The sequence below is a fragment of the Somniosus microcephalus genome, chromosome 20 (genome assembly GCF_052327205.1).
Source record: "Somniosus microcephalus isolate GS21.2 chromosome 20, FLI_Smic_1.0, whole genome shotgun sequence".
Lineage (NCBI taxonomy): Eukaryota > Metazoa > Chordata > Chondrichthyes > Squaliformes > Somniosidae > Somniosus > Somniosus microcephalus.
The window spans coordinates 61,135,605-61,155,052 of record NC_141006.1 but is presented as its reverse complement, the minus strand read 5'-3'; the positions used below and the strand labels follow the sequence as shown (position 1 = coordinate 61,155,052).

The 19,448-nt window shown below is 48.0% G+C and overlaps 1 protein-coding gene across 4 annotated transcripts in view; it reads left to right on the top strand.

Moving 5' to 3' along the window:
• The first annotated feature begins 5,433 nt into the window (after positions 1 to 5,433).
• The window catches only part of rcc1 (regulator of chromosome condensation 1), a 35,605-nt gene continuing 21,590 nt past the window's right edge, over positions 5,434 to 19,448 (top strand). The window contains exons 1-3 of one of the 4 annotated variants that reach the window (XM_085962808.1): positions 5,434 to 5,559; positions 7,720 to 7,813; positions 15,566 to 15,756. In XM_085962808.1, coding sequence (XP_085818934.1) covers positions 5,557 to 5,559; positions 7,720 to 7,813; positions 15,566 to 15,756 — 288 coding nt within the window. In that variant the 5' untranslated portion in view covers positions 5,434 to 5,556. Of the gene's footprint in view, positions 5,560 to 5,678; positions 5,996 to 6,076; positions 6,161 to 7,719; positions 7,814 to 15,565; positions 15,757 to 19,448 lie in introns of those variants that run through there. The other 3 variants (XM_085962811.1, XM_085962810.1, XM_085962809.1) reach the window with 3 other exon arrangements.

Genomic DNA, 19,448 nt, shown 5'->3' with positions numbered 1-19,448 from the left:
GCCCGTGAAATTCTTACACTAAGGCCTGCTTTTAGCAGTGTAAGTGTTTAAAAAAATCAGGAAAATAAAATTTTAGCAATTTATACATTTAAAAACCTGTGAAATAAGGTGTTTATTTTTAGGCCCTTTAAAACATGTAAATTTATTTTTCAAAAAAATTAAATTTTTGTTTTAAATATTTAGTTAAATGCCATTTTAATTAATTTTAAATGTGATGATTTTTATTTATTTATTTGAAGTCTAGATGTATTTCTTAGGGTATTCCCATTCGTACTTATGAGGATTCTGTACATACGGAATCCCCATAAGCATGAATGGGGATTCCCTTCTGTCATTCGTTGGGCCGGCCCACGTGATCCTGGGGCGCTTGCGAACCGCATGCACCCCGAGATACGTGGGCCTCTTCCTGCGGGTACCCGGAGAGGCCCAGGATTGCGAGTCTCCACATCTCCCGGACCACCAGGTAGGCGGGCATTCGATTTGCGGATCGGAGGCATTTCCCCGCGGGAAGCCTCCGACCGCAAATTCGGGGCCGTTATCTGGTCATTATCACATTGCTGTTTGTGGGAACTTGCTGTGTAAATTGGCTGCCACGATTCCGACATTACAACAGTGACTACACTTGTCCTGAGAAAGGCGCTATATAAATGCAAGTCTTTCTGCATGAAGGAGCGTTTCCTAATTTCTCTCCTGAATGGCCTGATCTGATTTTAAGGTTATGTCCACTTGTCCTGGACCCCCGTCACCAGCAGAAAATGTTTCTCTCTGTCTACCCTCTCAATTCTTTCCAAAATTCTAAAAATCTCAAATCAAATCACCCCTTAACCTTCTGTATTCCAGGGAATACAAGCCTCCAGCTCATTGGTTGACACAGTGGTGTCAATAGTCACTGCATTATTTGTGAAAGAGAATTTGTTCTTGTGAGCAACACTGGTAAAGCAGCATTTATTGCCCATCTGATATCTCCGCGCTCCTCTAATTCTGGTCTCTTGCGCATCCCCGATTTTAATCACTCCACCATTGGCGGCCGTGTCTTCAGCTGCCTGGACCCTAAACTCTGGAATTCCCTCCCTAAACCTCTCCGCCTCTCTCTCCTCCTTTAAGACGTCCCTTAAAACCTACCTCGTTCCTGTCCTAGTATCTCATGTGGCTCGATGACAAATTTTGTTTGATAGCGCTCCTGTGAAGCACCATGGGACGTTTTACTATGTTAAAGGCACGATATAAATACAAGTACCCAGTCCACACTAGTGACCCAGTTGAATTCTTACAACAATCCCGGACATTTTTCTTACACACACAGTAGCCCACAAATTATTGAATGTAGTTACACAACTTGCCATGGTGGGATTATAAATTTATGATCTCTAGGTTATTAGTCCAGTATAATAACTATTAGGTTACCATATCCCGTCTCCAAGTTTGTGAAGAAGTCACTTGGAGAACAGCTGGCAAACGGACTAAAAAAAAATCACAACGGCCAATTTTTAAAATGAGTACCAAACATGTACTGATCCGTGGCTGTGATTGCAGCTGTTGTTTCTCCTCTGTTCAAATGGCAAGGCACTCACTGCTTATCCTGCTACTCATTCATTTGTGCAGTTTTCACAGTTGCCTTTATGGTATTGAAAAGTGGTGTTATATTTTTTTTTAAATTAATTTATTGGCCACTGAAGTCAGCTCTCCTGTGGTTCATTTGCTGATTTGACTCTGGGCTACTACTGCCTCTTCAAGTTCACTACTCTGCCATCGGCTTTCTCGCTCCTGAAAAGTTCTGACTCTCACTGAGAAGCAGTGCCCTCCAGCACTTGGTGGTCCAGTGGACATTCTTCAAATGTGAACATAGATAATGAGTGTTGCCCGGCTCTTTGATGCTGGGGTTCACAGACAAGCCCGATTCTGTTCTCGCCCAATGACCACAAATGCAGAATTTCCATCAGGGGTGACTGGACAGGAATCAGGTGCAGAAACCCTGCCTATTTTTTTCTCCCGCCCTAGACATGCTTGCTGCAGCTAGTTGTAACACAACAGCAACAACTTGCATTTATATAGCGCCTTTAACGCAGTAAAACGTGCCAAGGTGCTTCACAGGAGCGTCATCAGACAAGTTTGACACTGAGCCAGAGAAGAAGACATTAGCACAGGTGACCAAGCACTTGATCAAAGAGGTAGGTTTTAAGGAGTGTCTTAAAGGACAGAGAGGCGGAGATGTGCGGGGCGGAAATTCCACAGTTTAGGGCCTAGACGGCTTAAGGCACAGGCGTCAATGGTGGGGCGAAGGAAGTGATGGATGCACAAGAGACCAAAGTTGGAGGAACGCAGAGTTCTCGGGGTGGGGGTGGGGGGGTTGTAGGACTGGAAGAAGTTAGAGATAGGGAGGGGGCGGGGCCATAGAGGGATTTGAGCCCAAGGATGAGAATTTTAAAATTGAGGCGTTGGTGGACCAGGAGCCAGTGTAGGTCAGCGAGCACAGGGGGTAATGAGTGAACGGGACTTGGTGCGAGATAGGATGCGGGCAGCAGATGAGTTCAAGTTTACAGAAGATGGGAGGGGAATTCACGGCTGTTATCATCACTGCGGTCTACATCCCACCACACGTTAATGCCAAACTAGCACTGAAGCACCTCTACAGGGCCATCAGCGAACAACAAACTGCACACCCAGACGGAGCTTTTATCGTCGCGGGGGACTTCAATCACATAAACCTAAAATCTGTACTACCGAAATTCCACCAGAATGTTTCCTGCCCCACAAGAGGGGAGAACACACTGGATCAAGTCTACACGAGCATTGTAGATGCTTATAAGGCCATTCCCTGCCCCCACCTTGGGAAGTCTGACCACCTCTCCCTGTTTCTAGCCCCGGCATACAAACCGCTCATCAAAAGAGTGAGAACATCAGTGAGATCAGTGAAAGTATGGCCAGAGGGGGCAGTCTCGGAGCTTCAGGATTGCTTCGAACGCACTGATTGGGGCATGTTTGCCCATAATGACATCGAGGAATACGCATCCACAGTGCTATTCTACATTAACAGCTGCGTCGAGGTCGTCACGACCCATAAAAATATCAGGACATACCCCAACCAGAAACCCTGGATGAACGGAGAGGTCCGCTCGCTGTTGAATGCACGCGACGCAGCATTTAAATCTGGCAACGCAGCGGCTTACAGTGCAGCTAGGACCAACCTAAAAAAGGGTATCAGGACTGCCAAAAGGAAACAGACACTGCGGGTAGAGGATCATTTCCACAACAACTCGGACCCCTGGCGCATGTGGCAAGGCATCCAGTCGATCACTGACTACAAGAGTAAAAACACCAGCCCCCCGGTTAGCGATGCCTCCCTTCCGGAGGAGCTTAACAACTTCTACGCTCGCTTTGACAGGGACAACAGGGAGCTGGCTACCAAAGCCTTGCCACCCCCGGAAGACCAGGTGCTCACTCTGTCGACCTCCGACGTAAGGGGTGTTCTACGCGGAGTGAACACACGAAAGGCTGCTGGACCTGATAGCATCCCTGGACGGGTACTCAAGGAATGTGCTGATCAGCTGGCTGATGTCTTCACCGCCATCTTCAATCTGTCATTGTCCCAGGCAGTAGTCCCCACATGCTTCAAGACCGCTACCATTATTCCTGTGCCAAAGCAAACGGCTGTGACGTGCCTGAACGACTATCGACCTGTCGCACTCACACCCATCATAATGAAATGTTTCGAGAGACTGGTCCTGGCTCACATCAAAGCCAGTGTTCCCGCCTCTCTTGACCAACACCAATTTGCCTATCGTGCAAACAGATCAACGGAGGATGCAATCACAACTGCTCTACACTCGGCACTGAATCACTTAGATGGTAAAGAGACCTACATCAGAATGCTGTTCAGACTACAGCTCAGCATTCAACACTATCGTCCCCAACAAGCTGGCCACCAAACTCCACACTCTTGGCCTGAACACTTCCCTCTGCAACTGGACCCTGGACTTCCTAACAAACAGACCCCAGTCTGTCAAATTAGGTAACCACACCTCCCCCCCCCCCCCCTGACCCTGAACACGGGGGCCCCACAAGGATGTGTGCTGAGCCCCCTCCTCTACTCCCTCTTCACCCATGACTGTGTGGCTGTTCATGGTTCCAACACCATCATCAAGTTTGCGGATGATACCACGGTAGTAGGCCAGATCACCAACGATGAGTCAGCCTACAGGGAGGAGGTCCAGCATCTCATGAAGTGGTGCACCGATAACAACCTGGCCCTTAACATCAAGAAAACCAAAGAAATCATTGTGGACTTCAGGAAGTCTAAAAGCGGAAGTCACACCCCCATCCACATCCATGGGGCTGTGGTGGAAAGGGTGGACAGCTTTAAGTTCCTCGGAGTCCACATCACGGAAGACCTCTCCTGGTCCCTCAATACCTCCTCTCTGGTGAAGAAGGCCCAGCAGCGCCTATATTTCCTAAGGAGGCTGAAGGGATGTAACCTGTCACCCCTGATCCTCTCTAACTTTTACCGCTGCACAATAGAGAGCATCCTGACGAACTGTATCACAGTATGGTATGGCAGCTGTAGCTACTATGACCGGAAAGCCCTGCAGCGGGTAGTCAAAACTTCCCAACGCATTACCGGCACCCGGCTACCGACCATAGAGCACATATACCAGAAATGCTGTTTACAGAGGTCACGGACCATCATCAAAGACCCTACCCACCCCAGCCACAGTCTGTTCGCCCTCCTGCCATCTGGGAGACGCTACAGATGCATTCGCACCCGAACGACCAGATTTAGGAACAGCTTCTTTCCCAGGGCTGTCATCCTACTGAACTCCACAAATAAACGCTAAAGCCTGCACATCTGCCAATGCACTTTATTATGGTTATGTTTATGTTAATGTATTACAAGCCAAATGAATGTTGAATGTTTAAATGTCTTAATCTAAATGTACACTCTCGGGAGCCGCAAGCCTACATTTCGTTGTACTGCACTTGTGCACTAACAATGACAATAAAGTTGATTATTATTATGATTATGAGGTCAGAACTGCTGCTGAGTTCAGTTCACTCAGGACAGCCTGAGAATCAAATCTTGTCAACATCATAATGATTGTATTTGCCACTGGAACAGTTTTCTAATGTTGGTGTGTGGAAGATTGTAGCTTGGAAATGGGACAGCTCTTTCAAGCACAGGCATAACGGGCCGAATGGTCTCCTTCTATGATCATCGAGGAGAATTGTGCAACACTGCACCAGCCTTAAAAAAAATGTAGGTGGGGCAAATGCTATTTAAAATTTAATGAAGTCTAAATGCATACCGAGGCTAACCATTCTGCCGTTTAATAAATGTCTCGGGCAGTGCGGTGAGCAGATGGCAGCAGTAATGCGGCCCGCTGGATTGCAGACCCACATGTTCCTCTGATCCATTTCTCCCGGCCCTTTCCGCAGCAATTTCAAACAGCGCGCCGGCTGATCGCCAGTGCGCATGCGCCGGTCGGCCGGGTTTGGAAGGGGAAGAAAGTGTGTCCGTGCGAGAAGCAGGGAGGCAGCAGGCAGGCCGGCCAGCGAGAGGAAATGGTAAATATATGTTTAATATAATAACAAAGCAGTGTAAATTGTTTAAAAAAAAAAGAGGGCCGAACGCGGCGTGTCCCAACCTTCCAGCTCCGAACGCCGCGGCTTGTCCCAACATTCCAGCTCCGAACGCCGTGTCTCCCAACGTTCCAGCTCCGAACGCCGTGTCCCCCAACGTTCCAGCTCCGAACGCGGCGTGTCCCAACGTTCCAGTTCCGAACGCGGCGGCTCTCAACGTTCCAGTCCCGAACGCCGTGTCCCCCCAACGTTCCAGTTCCGAACGCCGTGTCCCCCCCAACGTTCCAGTTCCGAACGCCGTGTCACCCCCAACGTTCCAGCTCCGACCGCGGCGGCTCCGAGTGTTCGGAACAGTGCGCGCGCGCGTTCTCTTTTCGAAGGTTGGGAGTGCGGACCGCACAGTCCAGCCGCGTGCAACAAAGTAACAGTTCCCGAGTGTCAGTGTGTGCGGCGGGGCGGATTGCGGCCCCTCGCTTCTTGCAAGCGGCTTCAATCCGCTCTCTCCCTCCTGGGCTGCACTTCCCTTATTTTTTTCCAAAGCCAATGTGTTAAATTCCACGTGCACTTGTCTCTCTTCCAATCCCCGGTGCGTTAAAGGCCCGGGCGCTTCTGCAGTTTGCATTTTGTTTGCCTGCTTGTAAAATAAAGTTAAAAAAAAAAATCTTTTAAAAAGAAGGCGGGAATTTTAAAAGCGCGGGGCCTCCGGTGATTCCGAGCCAGGCTTCCCCCCCCCCACCTGCCAGCGAACCCGCTCTTGCTGCACGGTTACTGGGCTGCTAGCTGCTGCTCCTTGCCTAGGCCCGTGCTGGTCAAAAAACCGCCCCTTGTGTCTCTCTGTGACCTTGTTGCAGTATTTGGTGTATTTTATTTAGTAACTCGCTGCCTCCATACTTCCGAGGAGGTTTTTCTCTATTATTTTGGGGTCATCGTGGCTGGTTTGTTGTTCAATGGATGTCGAGAGTTGCAAAGAGACTGGAGCATAACATTTTAGGCCCAACGATATTTTTCCCCTCAGCGGGCAATGGTTTGGATAATAGTGTTTCCTCTTTGGTGGGGTGCGGTGTTCAGGGCCAACTGCACAGTGGGCGTTACTGAGAATGATCAGGAGCTGGGACATCGGAAGTATATTTTTATAAATGTTTGATGCTGTAGCAAACGAACCAGGGGCGGGGGGAGATGAGAAGTATTTTTTTTAACACATCGAGTTGTGGCTAGGCCTCAGCTGGAGTATTGTGTCCAATTCCGGGCACCGCACTTTAGGAAGGATGTCCAGGCATTGGAGAGGGTGCAGAGCAGATTTACTGGAATGGTACCAGGGATGGGGGACTTCAGTTACGTGGAGAGACTGGAGAAGCTGGGGTTGGAGCTGGGCTTAGAGCAGAGAAGGTTATGGGATTTAATAAGAGATTTAACATTGAGTAAATAAAAAACAAGGTTAAAATTGAGTAAACTGTTTCCACTGGCAGCAGCATCGGCAACCAGAGGTCACAGATTTAAGATAATTGGTAAAAGAAGGAACCAGAGGCAACATGCGGAAACATCTTTTTACCCAGTGAGTTATGATGATCTGGAATGCACTACCTGAAAGGGTGATGGAAGCAGATTCAATAGAAACTTTCAAAAGGGAATTGGATAAATACTTGAAAAGGAAAAAAATTGCAGATCTATTGGGAAAGAGCAGGGGAGTGGGACTGCTTTCCAGCACAGACAGGAGGGTCTGACTGGTTTCCTTCTGTGCTATATGATTCGATGTATGTTTTCAGATATAGCCAGCAGCTGTATCTGAATTGCAGCCAATGTCTTATAAAGGTCATAAAGCAGTAAATGTCATAAAACATTTCTGTGTCCATGCACTCACCTTTGATTCTGACTGTCTTAAAGGATTAATCAGTCACTTATTAAAATGCTACACCAATGGAACAGTCACAATTAGGGGAAGCAGTTTTCTTTAGAAAGATAGACTTATTTAAAAAAAGGGAACTTTCAAGAGGGGCGGGTGTTTATTACACATCAGTTTTAAACTGAAGATCATCAGGAACACTCCATCACAAAAATGTGGTGCAGCTCAATCTCGAGTGCCATCAGGCATGCATATGTATTTCGCACTATACACAGCCGCTTAAACTGTCTATTGTTGCTTGACAGGAGCTTCCGAATACAATGCCAGGAAAAAAGCCAGTGAAAAGATCAAAAGAGCATGTTGAGAAAAAACAAGAAGAAGAAAGTAAAAAGATAAAGAGTGAGTATGTTCCTTCACTTTATGAATTACGAGTTAATTTGCAACATGCCTGGATTCCTCGATTGGCTTGGCTAAAGATATTAAAAATGCTTTTGTTCATTTGTTAACTGTTTTGGGTGCATTTTAAACTTTTGGTAAAATATTCCTATTTTCTGTTACTTTCACTGAGATACAATGCTTTACGTTTGATTAGCAGATGCATACTTATTGGTAACTCTCCAATGGTATGCTGTGCTGCTCACACTGTCACCGCTAGTACTTGCTTAGTGCGAGCTCAACCCCATGCTGGAGGGGGAGGGGTTAAGTAAGGCTTTCTTTGGGTTGCTCCAAGTTGATGCACGGCTGGTGTTGGAAGTGCAGAGTCAAGTCATCCCACCCTCTCTGATGGATAGATTCAGTAATGTGATGCCAGAACCAGGCAGACCTGCGATGCCAGCGGGTACTACTGAAGATTTGGTAACAAGCCTGACGCACTAGGATTGGTGGGTGGTTAAGACCTGTCTCTGGAGACTGGGATTGTTCCCACTCATCCCGAGAGAACTCTGCAAGCCAATGCCCTAACAGACTGTGCGCTCCTAGCTGGGCAGGTAATGTGGAAAATGCTCTGTGCTGGTCGGCTGGGCACTTTTAGCTGGTAGAACTCCAGCAGTACCCATGTACATTCTTGACGCTCGCTAAGGCTTGGCTCTTGCCAACGTGCACCTGAGCTCCCTGGACTTGGGTAAGTCAACTCAGTATGCTTTTAACTATTTATTGTACTACGAATAACATACAAACGTCGATGCACTGTTCCCTTTAACTCTTTAATTTCAAACACCACTCACCCCAGCGATCAAGTGGAAGAGCCTGTTTCCATCTGTACGGGTGATCAAACCGTTAGACGTGGGGCAATTTGGCACCGGTGGGTTCTGATACAGTTGCTGTCCAACTTGCGTTCATAGAAAGTGAACATCAGGGTAAACTGTTCAGTTCATAGTTATACAGCACAGAAAGAGGCCCTTCGGCCCATCATGTCCGCACCGGCCATCAAGCCCTATCTATCCTAATCCCATTTTCCAGCACTTGGACTGTAGCCTTGTATGCTATGGCGTTTCAGGTGCTCGTATAAATGCTTCTTGAATGATTTGAGGGTTCCTGCCTCTACCACCCTTTCAGGCAGTGAGTTCCAGATTCCAACCACCCTCCGGGTGAAAAAGTTTTTCCTCTAAACCTCCTGCCCCTTACCTTGAAACTATGCCCCCTGGTTATTGACCCCCCTACTAAGGGGAAAAGTTCCTTTCTATCTACCCTATCTGTGCCCCTCATAATTTTGTACACCTCAATCAGGTCACCCCTCAGCCTTCTCTGCTCTAAGGAAAACAACCCCTGAACATAGCTGAATCGCTCCAGCCCAGGTAACATCCTGGTGAAGCTCCTCTGCAGCCTCTCCAATGCAATCACATCCTTCCTATAGTGTGGCGACCAGAACTGCACACAGTATTCCAGCTGTGGCCTAACTAGCATTTTGTACAGCTCCATCATAACCTCCCTGCTCTTGCCTTCATTAGCCGAGGCATAGAATATAAGTATCCCAAATGCCTTTTTAACCACCTTACCTACCTGTCCTGCTGCCTTCATTCCCCTGTATATTCCCCTGATTAACCAACAATTAATGAATTGTTTTGTAAATCTGCAACAAATTGCATTGGAATGGTCAATCCGTTGTGATCAGTTGCTTGGACGGCTCTGGGTGTCTGGAGTCGGTTTCAGCCAAGAAACGGACCAAAAAAGCTGACGATCTGTAAACTCCACGGGGCTTCTGTGTTAAATGGGCGGAACAAGTGAAGGCATCAGGAGGTGACTGTTTAAACTGCTCCAAAGTCACTGTCCTCCTTTCTGACCTCTGCAAGCGCTATTGATGAGGTGTGCTGCTTTTGTTCGGTAAATGTTTCCTGGCACCATGACGTTCTCTGTGCATCACACTGTGTGATTGTGTTCCTGCATCATGAGTGTGTGATGGTTGGTCCCTTTCTCTCTGGCTGTAGTTATGACATCGCAGCTGCCCCTCCCTCCCTCCCTGTGTGTCGGTCCTGCTGCCTGATGATACAGTCTCTCTCGGTTATGTCCCGAATGCCAGTGGAAAGTAATCTTGTGCCTTTGCCAGTGTGGCAGAGTACATAGAATCATAGAAATTTATGGCACAGAAGGAGGCCAATTGGCCCATCGTGTCTGCGCCGGCCGACAAAGAGCTCTCCAGCCTAATCCCACTTTCCAGCTCTTGGTCCGTAGCCCTGTAGATTACGGCACTTCAGGTGCATATCCAAGTACTTTTTAAATGTGATGAGAGTTTCTGCCTCTACCACCCTTCCAGGCAGTGAGTTCCAGACCCCCACCACCCTCTGGGTGGAAAAAGTTCTCCTCAACTCCCCTCTACCAATTACTTTAAATCTCTGCCCCCTGGTTATTGACCCCTCTGCTAAGGGAAATAGGTCCTTCCTATCCATTCTATCTGGGCCCCTCATAATTTTATACACATCAATTAAGTCTCCCCTCAGCCTCCTCTGTTCCAAAGAAAACAACCCTAGCCTATCCAATCTTTCCTCATAGCTACAATTCTCCAGTCCTGGCAACATCCTCGTAAATCTCCTCTGTACCCTCTCTAGTGCAATCACATCCTACCTGTATGTACTTGGGTTGTACACTCTGGAGTAAAACCCTTGATTTTCGCTGCTGGTACCAAGGGCTAGAGAGACTGTGTCAGCTTGTCCTTGCCCCTTGTTTTAAGTGTGCGCGCCATGAGGTGGGAAATCGTTGCACCTGTACTGAAGTCTGCTTGCAGCAGAAGAGTAAGTAGCAAAACAATCTTAGCCTCGTCGTGGGTAAAGGCACCCAGTTCAGTCACATTTAGACCATAAGGTTTGATTCCCAGCTTGTTCGGTTAGCTAATCGCCGTCTGGGCCCGCCCTGGGCTAGCGGAGGGAGGGGTTGGGGGAACAATTAAGCCAGCGTTTCTGCCCCAGTAGCTATTCCGTGAATCCTGTTTAAGGAGCGCTTACGTGGACATTGGGCAGAGCCAGTGTTGAGCCTGGCGGTGATGACCTCCACAGCTGAATAGCCTGCTAAAGCCCGAGACTCTTAAATGAAGGGTGGCCAATTAGTCGAGGAGAGGGGGGGGTGGGCTTGGAACCTGACCTCTGCCATGACCAGCTTCTGTGGTGATGAGCATGTGACATTTTGTTCTGTCTCGTTAAAGTGCACGAAAGTCACCCAGCAGTATCGTTCTAAGATTCTTATCCTTCCAGACATCTGTTGCATCTGGAGAGAGCATTTTCAGCTGGGGTTGAAACGTCTCTCTGTGACCTCCAGCCCTACAAGCCTCCGAGATCGCGACGTTCCTCCAATTCAAGCCTCTTGTGCATCCCCCGTTTTCATCGCTCCACCACTGGCGGCTGTGCCTTCAGCTACCTCGGACCTCGCTAAACCTCTCCGCCTCTCTCCTCCTTTTAAGACGCTCCTTAAAACCTACCTCTTTGAACCAAGCTTTTGCTCACCTGCCCTAATACCTCCTTGTGTGGCTCGGTGTCAAAGTTTTGTTTGATAATCGCCCCTGTGAAGCGCCTTGGGATGTTTTATTGCATGAAAGGCGCTATATAAATGCAAGTTTTTGTAGTAGGGGTACAAGTTGAGATGATCAGATTTTTTGTAACTTGCCATATAATGATGCCCATGTACTAAATGGGCCTGGAGATAACTGTTTAAAGTGGCGCACCCACTTAAATCCACAGCCACACACTTACGTTCATATAATCAGCAGACACATGGATGTAATACCTCTGAATGTAATAACAAAGCAAGGTGAGTTCCTTGTGGCGATGTCCAGGGCCTAACGTTTCGGGGCCACTGAGAGCAGAGATGTGAAAATTGCACATTTGCTTTCAGTTGGCGGGAGCCAGCAGCCCAGAGGTGCAGTAAAGTATAAGCCAGTGGCGATCGGAGGTTGTGCGTCTGTGCTTGAGCCCCTCCCTCCCTGAAGCCCTGGCCTCGATATAAAAGTGCCCGATGAGTGAGGACAACACTTGTCCACGAGGAGTGATGTACAAGAGGCCAGAAACCACTGACTAGCCTTCAGGCAGCAGCATGGGCACGCAATGCCCCGTCAACTTCTTTTTATTAATTCTCGGGATGTGGGCGTCGCTGGCAAGTCTGGCATTGATTGCCCTCGAGAAGGTGGCGGTGAGCCGCCGCCTTGAACCGCTGCAGTTTATGGTGAAGTTACTCCCACAGTGCTGTTAGGGAAGGAGTTCCACGATTTTGGCCCAGCGACGATGAAGGAACAGCCGGTATATTTCCAAGTCCGGATGGCGTGTGACTTGGAGTTGGTGGTGTTCCCATGGCCCTTTGTCATTCTAGGTGGTAGAGGTCGTGGGTTTGGGCGGTGCTGCCGAAGAAGCCTTGGCAAGTTGCTGCAGTGCATCTTGTAGATGGGACACACTGCAGCCACGGTGCGCCGGTGGTGGAGGGAGTGAATGTTTAACGTGGTGGATGGGGTGCTGATCAAGCCGATCCTTTAATTGCCCATCCAGTTGCCCTGAGAAATTGGCGGTGGGCTTTCTCCTTGAACAGTTGGTAGCGGTTTGATGCAACTGAGTTGCTTGCTGGGCCACTTTAGAGGGTAGATAAGAGTCAACCATGTTGGTGTGGGACTGGAGTCACATACAGGCCAGACTGGGTAAGGACGGCAGGTTTCCCTTCCCCAGAGGACATCAGTGAACCACAGTGACAATCCCACTGCTTCATGGTAACTTTTACTGATACCAGATTTTTTCCCCAGATTTTATTTTTATAACCACTACGCTACCCTATCCCCCGCCCCGTACCGGATCTTGCTTATCCAGGACCATACAGCTTGGTCCTAAATCTCGTGTGTGGGCTGGAAGAAGCCCTTTCTTTGCATACTTAGGAGTTCTGAATCACGAAGGAGAACTATTTGGGCGTGACTTTCATGCCACAAGCTTAGTCTGCAATGGAACTTGGCTGTGATTGAACAACTCTGTCTAGGCTCACTTTCCATTGTGCTGCTTCATGAGGTTATGAGGAAGCTGCTACGATACCCGCATACTCACTCTGCTGTCCTGCAATGATCACCGAAGACTAGTTGATATAAACTGACACACTGGCACTTTTTGTGTGTGTGTGTGGTTTATTTGCCTTTCCTGACGGCGCTGACCAATGATCCTGTTAATTTTTGGGGGGCTGCACGGCCCATTCAAAATACTGCGCATGCGTGTTTTTTCTCATCGCAAAGCCAGCGAGCCGTGCGACTGCGCAGCTTAAAGGGAACATTGGCGCTGACTCATTCTCTGGTACGGCCGCACAAATACCAGCCACCCTTTGGAAACTCACTCAAGTGTAATTTTTTTGGACAGTTTGGGTGATTGGGCAGGAGCATGGCAGATGCAATATAACGTGGATAAATGCGAGGTTATCCACTTTGGTATCAAAAACAGGAAGGCAGATTATTATCTGAACGGCAATAGATTGGGAGAAGGGGAAGTGCAACGAGACCTGGGTGTCCTTGTGCACCAGTCGCTGAAGGTAAGCATGCAGGTGCAGCAGGCAGTTAAGAAGGCAAATGGTATGTTGGCCTTCATAGCGAGAGGGTTTGAGTACAGGAACAAGGATGTCTTGCTGCAGTTGTACAGGGCCTTGGTGAGGCCACATCTTGAGCATTGTGTGCAGTTTTGATCGCCTTATCTGAGGAAGGATGTTCTTGCCATGGAAGGAGTTCAGCGAAGATTCACCAGACTGATACCTGGGATGGCAGGAACGACGGATGAGGAGAGATTGGGTCGATTGGGCTTGTACTCGCTGGAGTTTAGAAGAATGAGAGGGGATCTCATCGAAACTTATAAAATTCTAACAGGACTAGACAGACTAGATGCTGGAAGGATGTTCCCGATGGTCAGGGAGTCCAGAACCAGGGGTCACAGTCTAAGGATAAGGGGTAAGCCATTTAGGACAGAGATGAGGAGGAATTTCTTCACCCATAGTGGTGAACCTGTGGAATTCTCTACCACAGAAGGCAGTAGAGGCCAATTCATTAAATATATTCAAGAAGGAGTTGGTTATATTTCTTAAGGCTAAAGGGATCAAGGGATATGGGGAGAAGGCAGGGACAGGGTACTGAATTTGGATGATCAGCCATGATCTCATTAAATGGTGGAACAGGCTCGAGGGGCCGAATGGCCTACTCCTGCTCCTATCTTCTATGTTTCTATATTTTCCACGGATGAGCCTCAGCAGTGAGTGTTGATGGGCCGTTCGACTGTGGGGGGGCCTTCACACCCCGTTTTCACCTGATGTCTACACAAGCATGTACTTTCTATCAGGTGTCGCTTGATAATGATCAGCATTGGGATCCCGGGCTGTTCCTTCTCTTCCACCCCCCCCCCCCCCCCCTTCACCTCAGTAGCTTGGGGGCAATGTTGACTCCCAGCTGGGATCAGTTACTTCAGTGAACCTAGGATCTCCTTGATGCACCACCGCATGCATTCAATACACTGCCAGCTGCACGTGAGGTGTTTAGAAATTCAATACAGGAAACTTCCTTTTATCCGGCACGGACGGGACCGACGTGGTGCCGGTTCATCGAAAATTCAGGATAACCGAACGCTATAGTAAAAGATACGGAGCTGAGCGCTCCGTGTAAAGCAACAAACCCTGTGCTTCAGAACAATCGGCACAAGTTGTAAGCGTCTCTGTAGCTTAGCAACAGCTGCAGCCACACCCTTGCACAGCAACAAATGGAGTACAAAAAGTAATAAAAGTTACCTGAACCTACTTCTGAATTTTGCCGGTTAACCGCCATTTCCGGTTATTTAGGGGCCAGCTAATCGAAAGTTTCCTGTATGTGGCTGCATTTTGCAGATTACTTAAAAGGTAAGGGCACTTTAGAATTAAATTTGGAGTATATCTTTGAAAGGACCATTTATAAAAAATAAAAAAAAATGAAGCCACCTTTCCAAAAACAAACCCACCTGCCCAGTGGTCTAATGGAGCTCCAACACGTTGTGTGTAAAGTTTTGCAAAAAGCTGCTTCTTTAGTGAGCTTGTGTCACAGGCTCCTGAGTAAAAGGGTCTTCTCAGCTGCTGGCATCAGTGAACCCCTCGAGTTGATCCTTGAAGCTGCTGCCGACTGCGAGGGAACCGTGTGGGGGGGATGTGGCGATACTGGCACAGTGTAAAAAGTAACTCCATTTAATTAGAAACTCCCATCTACTGATTATTTGAGCAGAAGTGGTTCTAGGAACAGGAGGAGGCCATTCAGCCCCTCGAGCCTGTTACACCATTCAATTAGATCATCGCCGATCTGTCTCATAACTCCATTTACCCGCCTTGGTTCCGTAACCCTTAACACCCTTGCCTAACAAAAATCTATCAATCTCATTGACCCCCAGCCTCAACAGCTTTTTGGGGGAGAGTGTTCCAGATTTCCAATACCCTTTGTGTGAAGAAGTGCTTCCTGACATCACCCCTGAACGGCCTGGCTCTAATTTTAATGTTATGCTCCCTTGGTCTGGACTTCCCTCACCAGAGGAAATAGTTTCTCTCTCTACCCCATCAACTCCTTTAATCATCTTCAACAACTCAGTTAGATCACCCCTTAATCTTCTATACTCCAGGGAATACAAGGCTTGTCTACGTGGTTCTGCTTGTTGAGTGTGGGCTTTCTAATGATAACAGAAACCTAATTTGTTTTTCCTCCCCCCGCAGTCTCGCATTCCTCCCATGGGACGGTCCCTGGGATTGTCCTGACGTTGGGCCAGGGTGACGTTGGCCAACTTGGTCTTGGAGAAAATGTGATGGAGAGGAAGAAACCCGCCTTTGTCAAACTGCTGCCGGAGAAAGCCGTGCAGGTGGAGGCTGGGGGAATGCACACTGTGTGCCTCGGGCTGACGGGCAACGTAAGTATAGAAAGAATGACTTGCATTTATATAGTGCCTTTCACGACCTCTCATCCCAAAGCCCTTTACGGCCAATGAAGTACTTTCTGAAGTGTAATATAGGAAAGGCGGCGGCCAGTTTGCGCACAGCAAGCTCCCACAAACAGCATTGTGATAATGACCAGATACTTTTTTTTTCCGTGATTGGTTGAGGGATGAATGTTGGTCAGGACACTGGGAGAATCCCCCATCTCTTCTTTGAAATAGTACCCTGTGACCTTTTACGTCCAGCTGAGGGGGCAGACGGGGCCTCGATTTAACGTCTCATCCGAAAGACGGCACCTCCGGCAGCGCAGCACCCCCTCAGCACTGCATTGGAGTGTCAGTCTGAAAATTCAATTAGCCTAGTATCCACCACCTTTTGGGGGAGAGAGTTCCAGATTTCTACTTGGCTTTTATTGCAAGGGGGATGGAGTGTAAAAGCAGGGAAGTCTTGCTGCAGTTATACAGGGTACTGGTGAGGCCACACCTGGAATACTGCGTGCAGTTTTGGTTTCCATATTTAAGAAAAGATATACTTGCTCTCGAGGCAGTTCAGAGAAGGTTCACTCGGTTGATTCCGGAGATGAGGGGGTTGACTTATGAGGAAAGGTTGAGTAGGTTGGGCCTCTACTCATTGGAATTCAGAAGAATGAGAGGCGATCTTATCGAAACATATAAGATTGTGAGGGGGCTAGATCGGGTGGATGTGGTGAGGATGTTTCCACTGATGGGTGAGACTAGAACTAGGGGGCATAATCTTAGAATAAGGGGCTGCCCTTTCAAAACTGAGATGAGGAGAAACTTCTTCACTCAGAGGGTAGTAAATCTATGGAACTTGCTACCTCAGAGAGCTGTGGAAGCTGCAACATTAAATAAATTTAAAACGGAGATAGACAGTTTTGTAGCTGATAAGGGAATTAGGGGTTACGGGGAGCGGGCAGGGAAGTGGACGTGAGTCTAGGTTCGGAACAGCCATGATCCTATTGAATGGCGGAGCAGGCCCGAGGGGTCGTATGGCCTACTCCTGCTCCTGCTTCTTATGTTCTTACCCTTGGTGTGAAAAAGTGCTTCCTGATTCCATTCCTAAATGATTTAGTTCTAACTTTAAGGTTATGCCCCCTTGTTCTGGATTCCTCCACCAGAGGAAATAGTTTCTCTGTATCTACCCTATCAAATCCTTTAATCATTTCAAATTCCTCAATTAGATTGCCCCTTGACCTTCCAAATGCAAGAGAATATAAGCCACGTTTATGCAACTTGTCCTCATAATTTGATCCTTTAAGTCCTGGTATCTTCCTGGTGAATCTGTCCCTTCCAAGGCCACCATATCATTCCTGAGGCGCCGTGCCCAGAACTGAACACCGTACTTTAGACCAGGGGTTCTCAACCTATTTGTTTCTGAGGCCCCCTTCCCGTGTTATGAAAATCCATGGACTCCCTGTAACACAACACAACTATTTTTTTAAGAATGTCTCCTGTCGTGGTTAAAAACCAGCAGCAAGATCCCACAACAGAAACTCAGATGGCTCACCATAAACGATGTGCACCTAAGCTCCAGGCTCACTTCCCAGTGCAAAAAAAATTTGGTGTATTTTCTATTTAAGGTCAACTTTCATGGCCGTCCGCACCTTGCATGAGTGATGCCCCTGGGACTCGGACACAGGACTGCGAGCTCCCGGCAGCGGGGAGGTTGATCGGCCGCCCGTGCCGCGCTCGGCTTTGTAAACAGCTGCCACGGACAAGCAGCGATCAGCCGCATAAAGAACAAAAGGTGAAGCCAGCCGAACGTTCGCCGCCACTCTTGGGTTAATTCTCGGCCCATTACCCCACAAAATGGACATTACACCCCACCGACCTGTTGCCCCGCTTACCTGATTTAAACATGGCAGGCAGGAGAGCGTGCACCGCGCGGCCTGCCGGGAAAAGAACCCGCTGCCAACTGTCACTAACAGATCTGGGGGAGGAGAGGGGGCGGGATCGGATCTCCTCTCCTCTCCTCCAACATCAGCGGTGGCAGCACATAGAAACATATGAGCGGGAGTAGGCCATTCGGCCCTTCGAGCCTGTTCCGCCATTCAATATGATCATGGCTGATCCTCTATCTCACATCGGCCCAACCTCACTGAGCTCTCTTTTTTGGAGGTGGGCAACAATAAATATACAGCCTATTTCGAGGTCTGATTCTCTTAGTAATAAACAGGACACCACTAACATTGGTAGTGGTCAGTCTCACTCTTTTTTTGTTCACCCTGCTCCCAGAATATGATTTTTAAAAAGATTTTATTCTTGATGCTGATTTGGCAGACCCCTTGAAATCTAGGTGGCTACAAAACAACAGCGACTTCACTTCAAAAGTAACTCACTGGCCGTGAAGTGCTTTGGGACATCCTAAGGACCTGAAAGGTGCTAGATAAGTGCAAATTCTTTCTTAATCAGTGTTGATGGTTTACTGTAGTTAATGAGTAATAGCTTTATATTTCACATGAGCTGCTGATTAGTCGCACTCAAGTGCAAATGGGAGCATTTGACTCTCTACTTAATAAGTTGGAAAATACTGGATGTTGGATTTGCAATTGACTGTGAATAGGTGAGAAGCTTCAGCCAGGGAGTGCTAAGTAAGGGTGTCATTGAGATTCCATTCATTGTCCTTATCAGGTGTTCCGTGAAAGGAGCCCCACTGTGAGCCTGTGTGAGGACCATTAGTACTTAATGCATTAGTGATCATGCAATGCAGTTTGAAATTGGTGCCCCGAATGTACAGATTACTTGTATTCTCCCCCGTCACCACCCACTGACCCCAGTGACAAACAGATCCTTGGAATCCCTCTGGCCGCAAGGCAAATTGCTGTGTTCTAATTATGTGGTCAGGTCCTTTAATTCATTACCTTTCTGCTAATAATTATGGTGCATTGCTGCAGTGACCATTCTTCATATATGCCATTGGACAGTGACAGAAGGGGTGCCGTATCTGGACAGCATAGTTTCACGTACCATGTTGGTACGTGCCCACCAACCTCGACTTCCATAAGCAAATTCTTCCAATGCTCTGCCATCATATTCTGGTTTTGTATCATCAGTCCGAGCCCTTTTAGAACAAAGACTACTTTCAGCTCCTGTGGGCTATGGGGATGGAGCAGGGGAGTGGGGCTAATTGGATAGCATTACCCAAGAGCCGCCACTTGCACAATGGGCCGAATGGCTTCCTTCTGTGCTGTATCATTCTATAATTCTAAAAGCAGGAAACGCTCGAGGCCAATCGATGAGGGAAGAGCGGAGCTAACATTTCCGATGTAAATCCTTCGCCAGAACTGGATGAAGTGTGAACATCATTAACTCTCCACAGATGCTGACTGACCTGCTGAGGGTTTCCACCATTTTCTGTTTTCATCTCTGAAAGAAAGACTTGCATTTCTATAGTGCCTTTCACGACCTCTGGACGTCCCAAAGCGCTTTACAGCCTATTAAGTACTTTCTGAAGTGCAGTAATTTGTGGAAACGCGGCAGCTAATTTGCACACAGCAAGCTCCCATCAAACAGCAGTGAGATAAATGACCAGATAATCTGTTTTTAGTGATGTTGGTCGAGAGATAAATATTGACCAGGACTGTGAGGAGAACACCGCTGCTTCTCAACGGTTAGGAATGATCCGTCAAGGCTGCGCTGATTGTTTG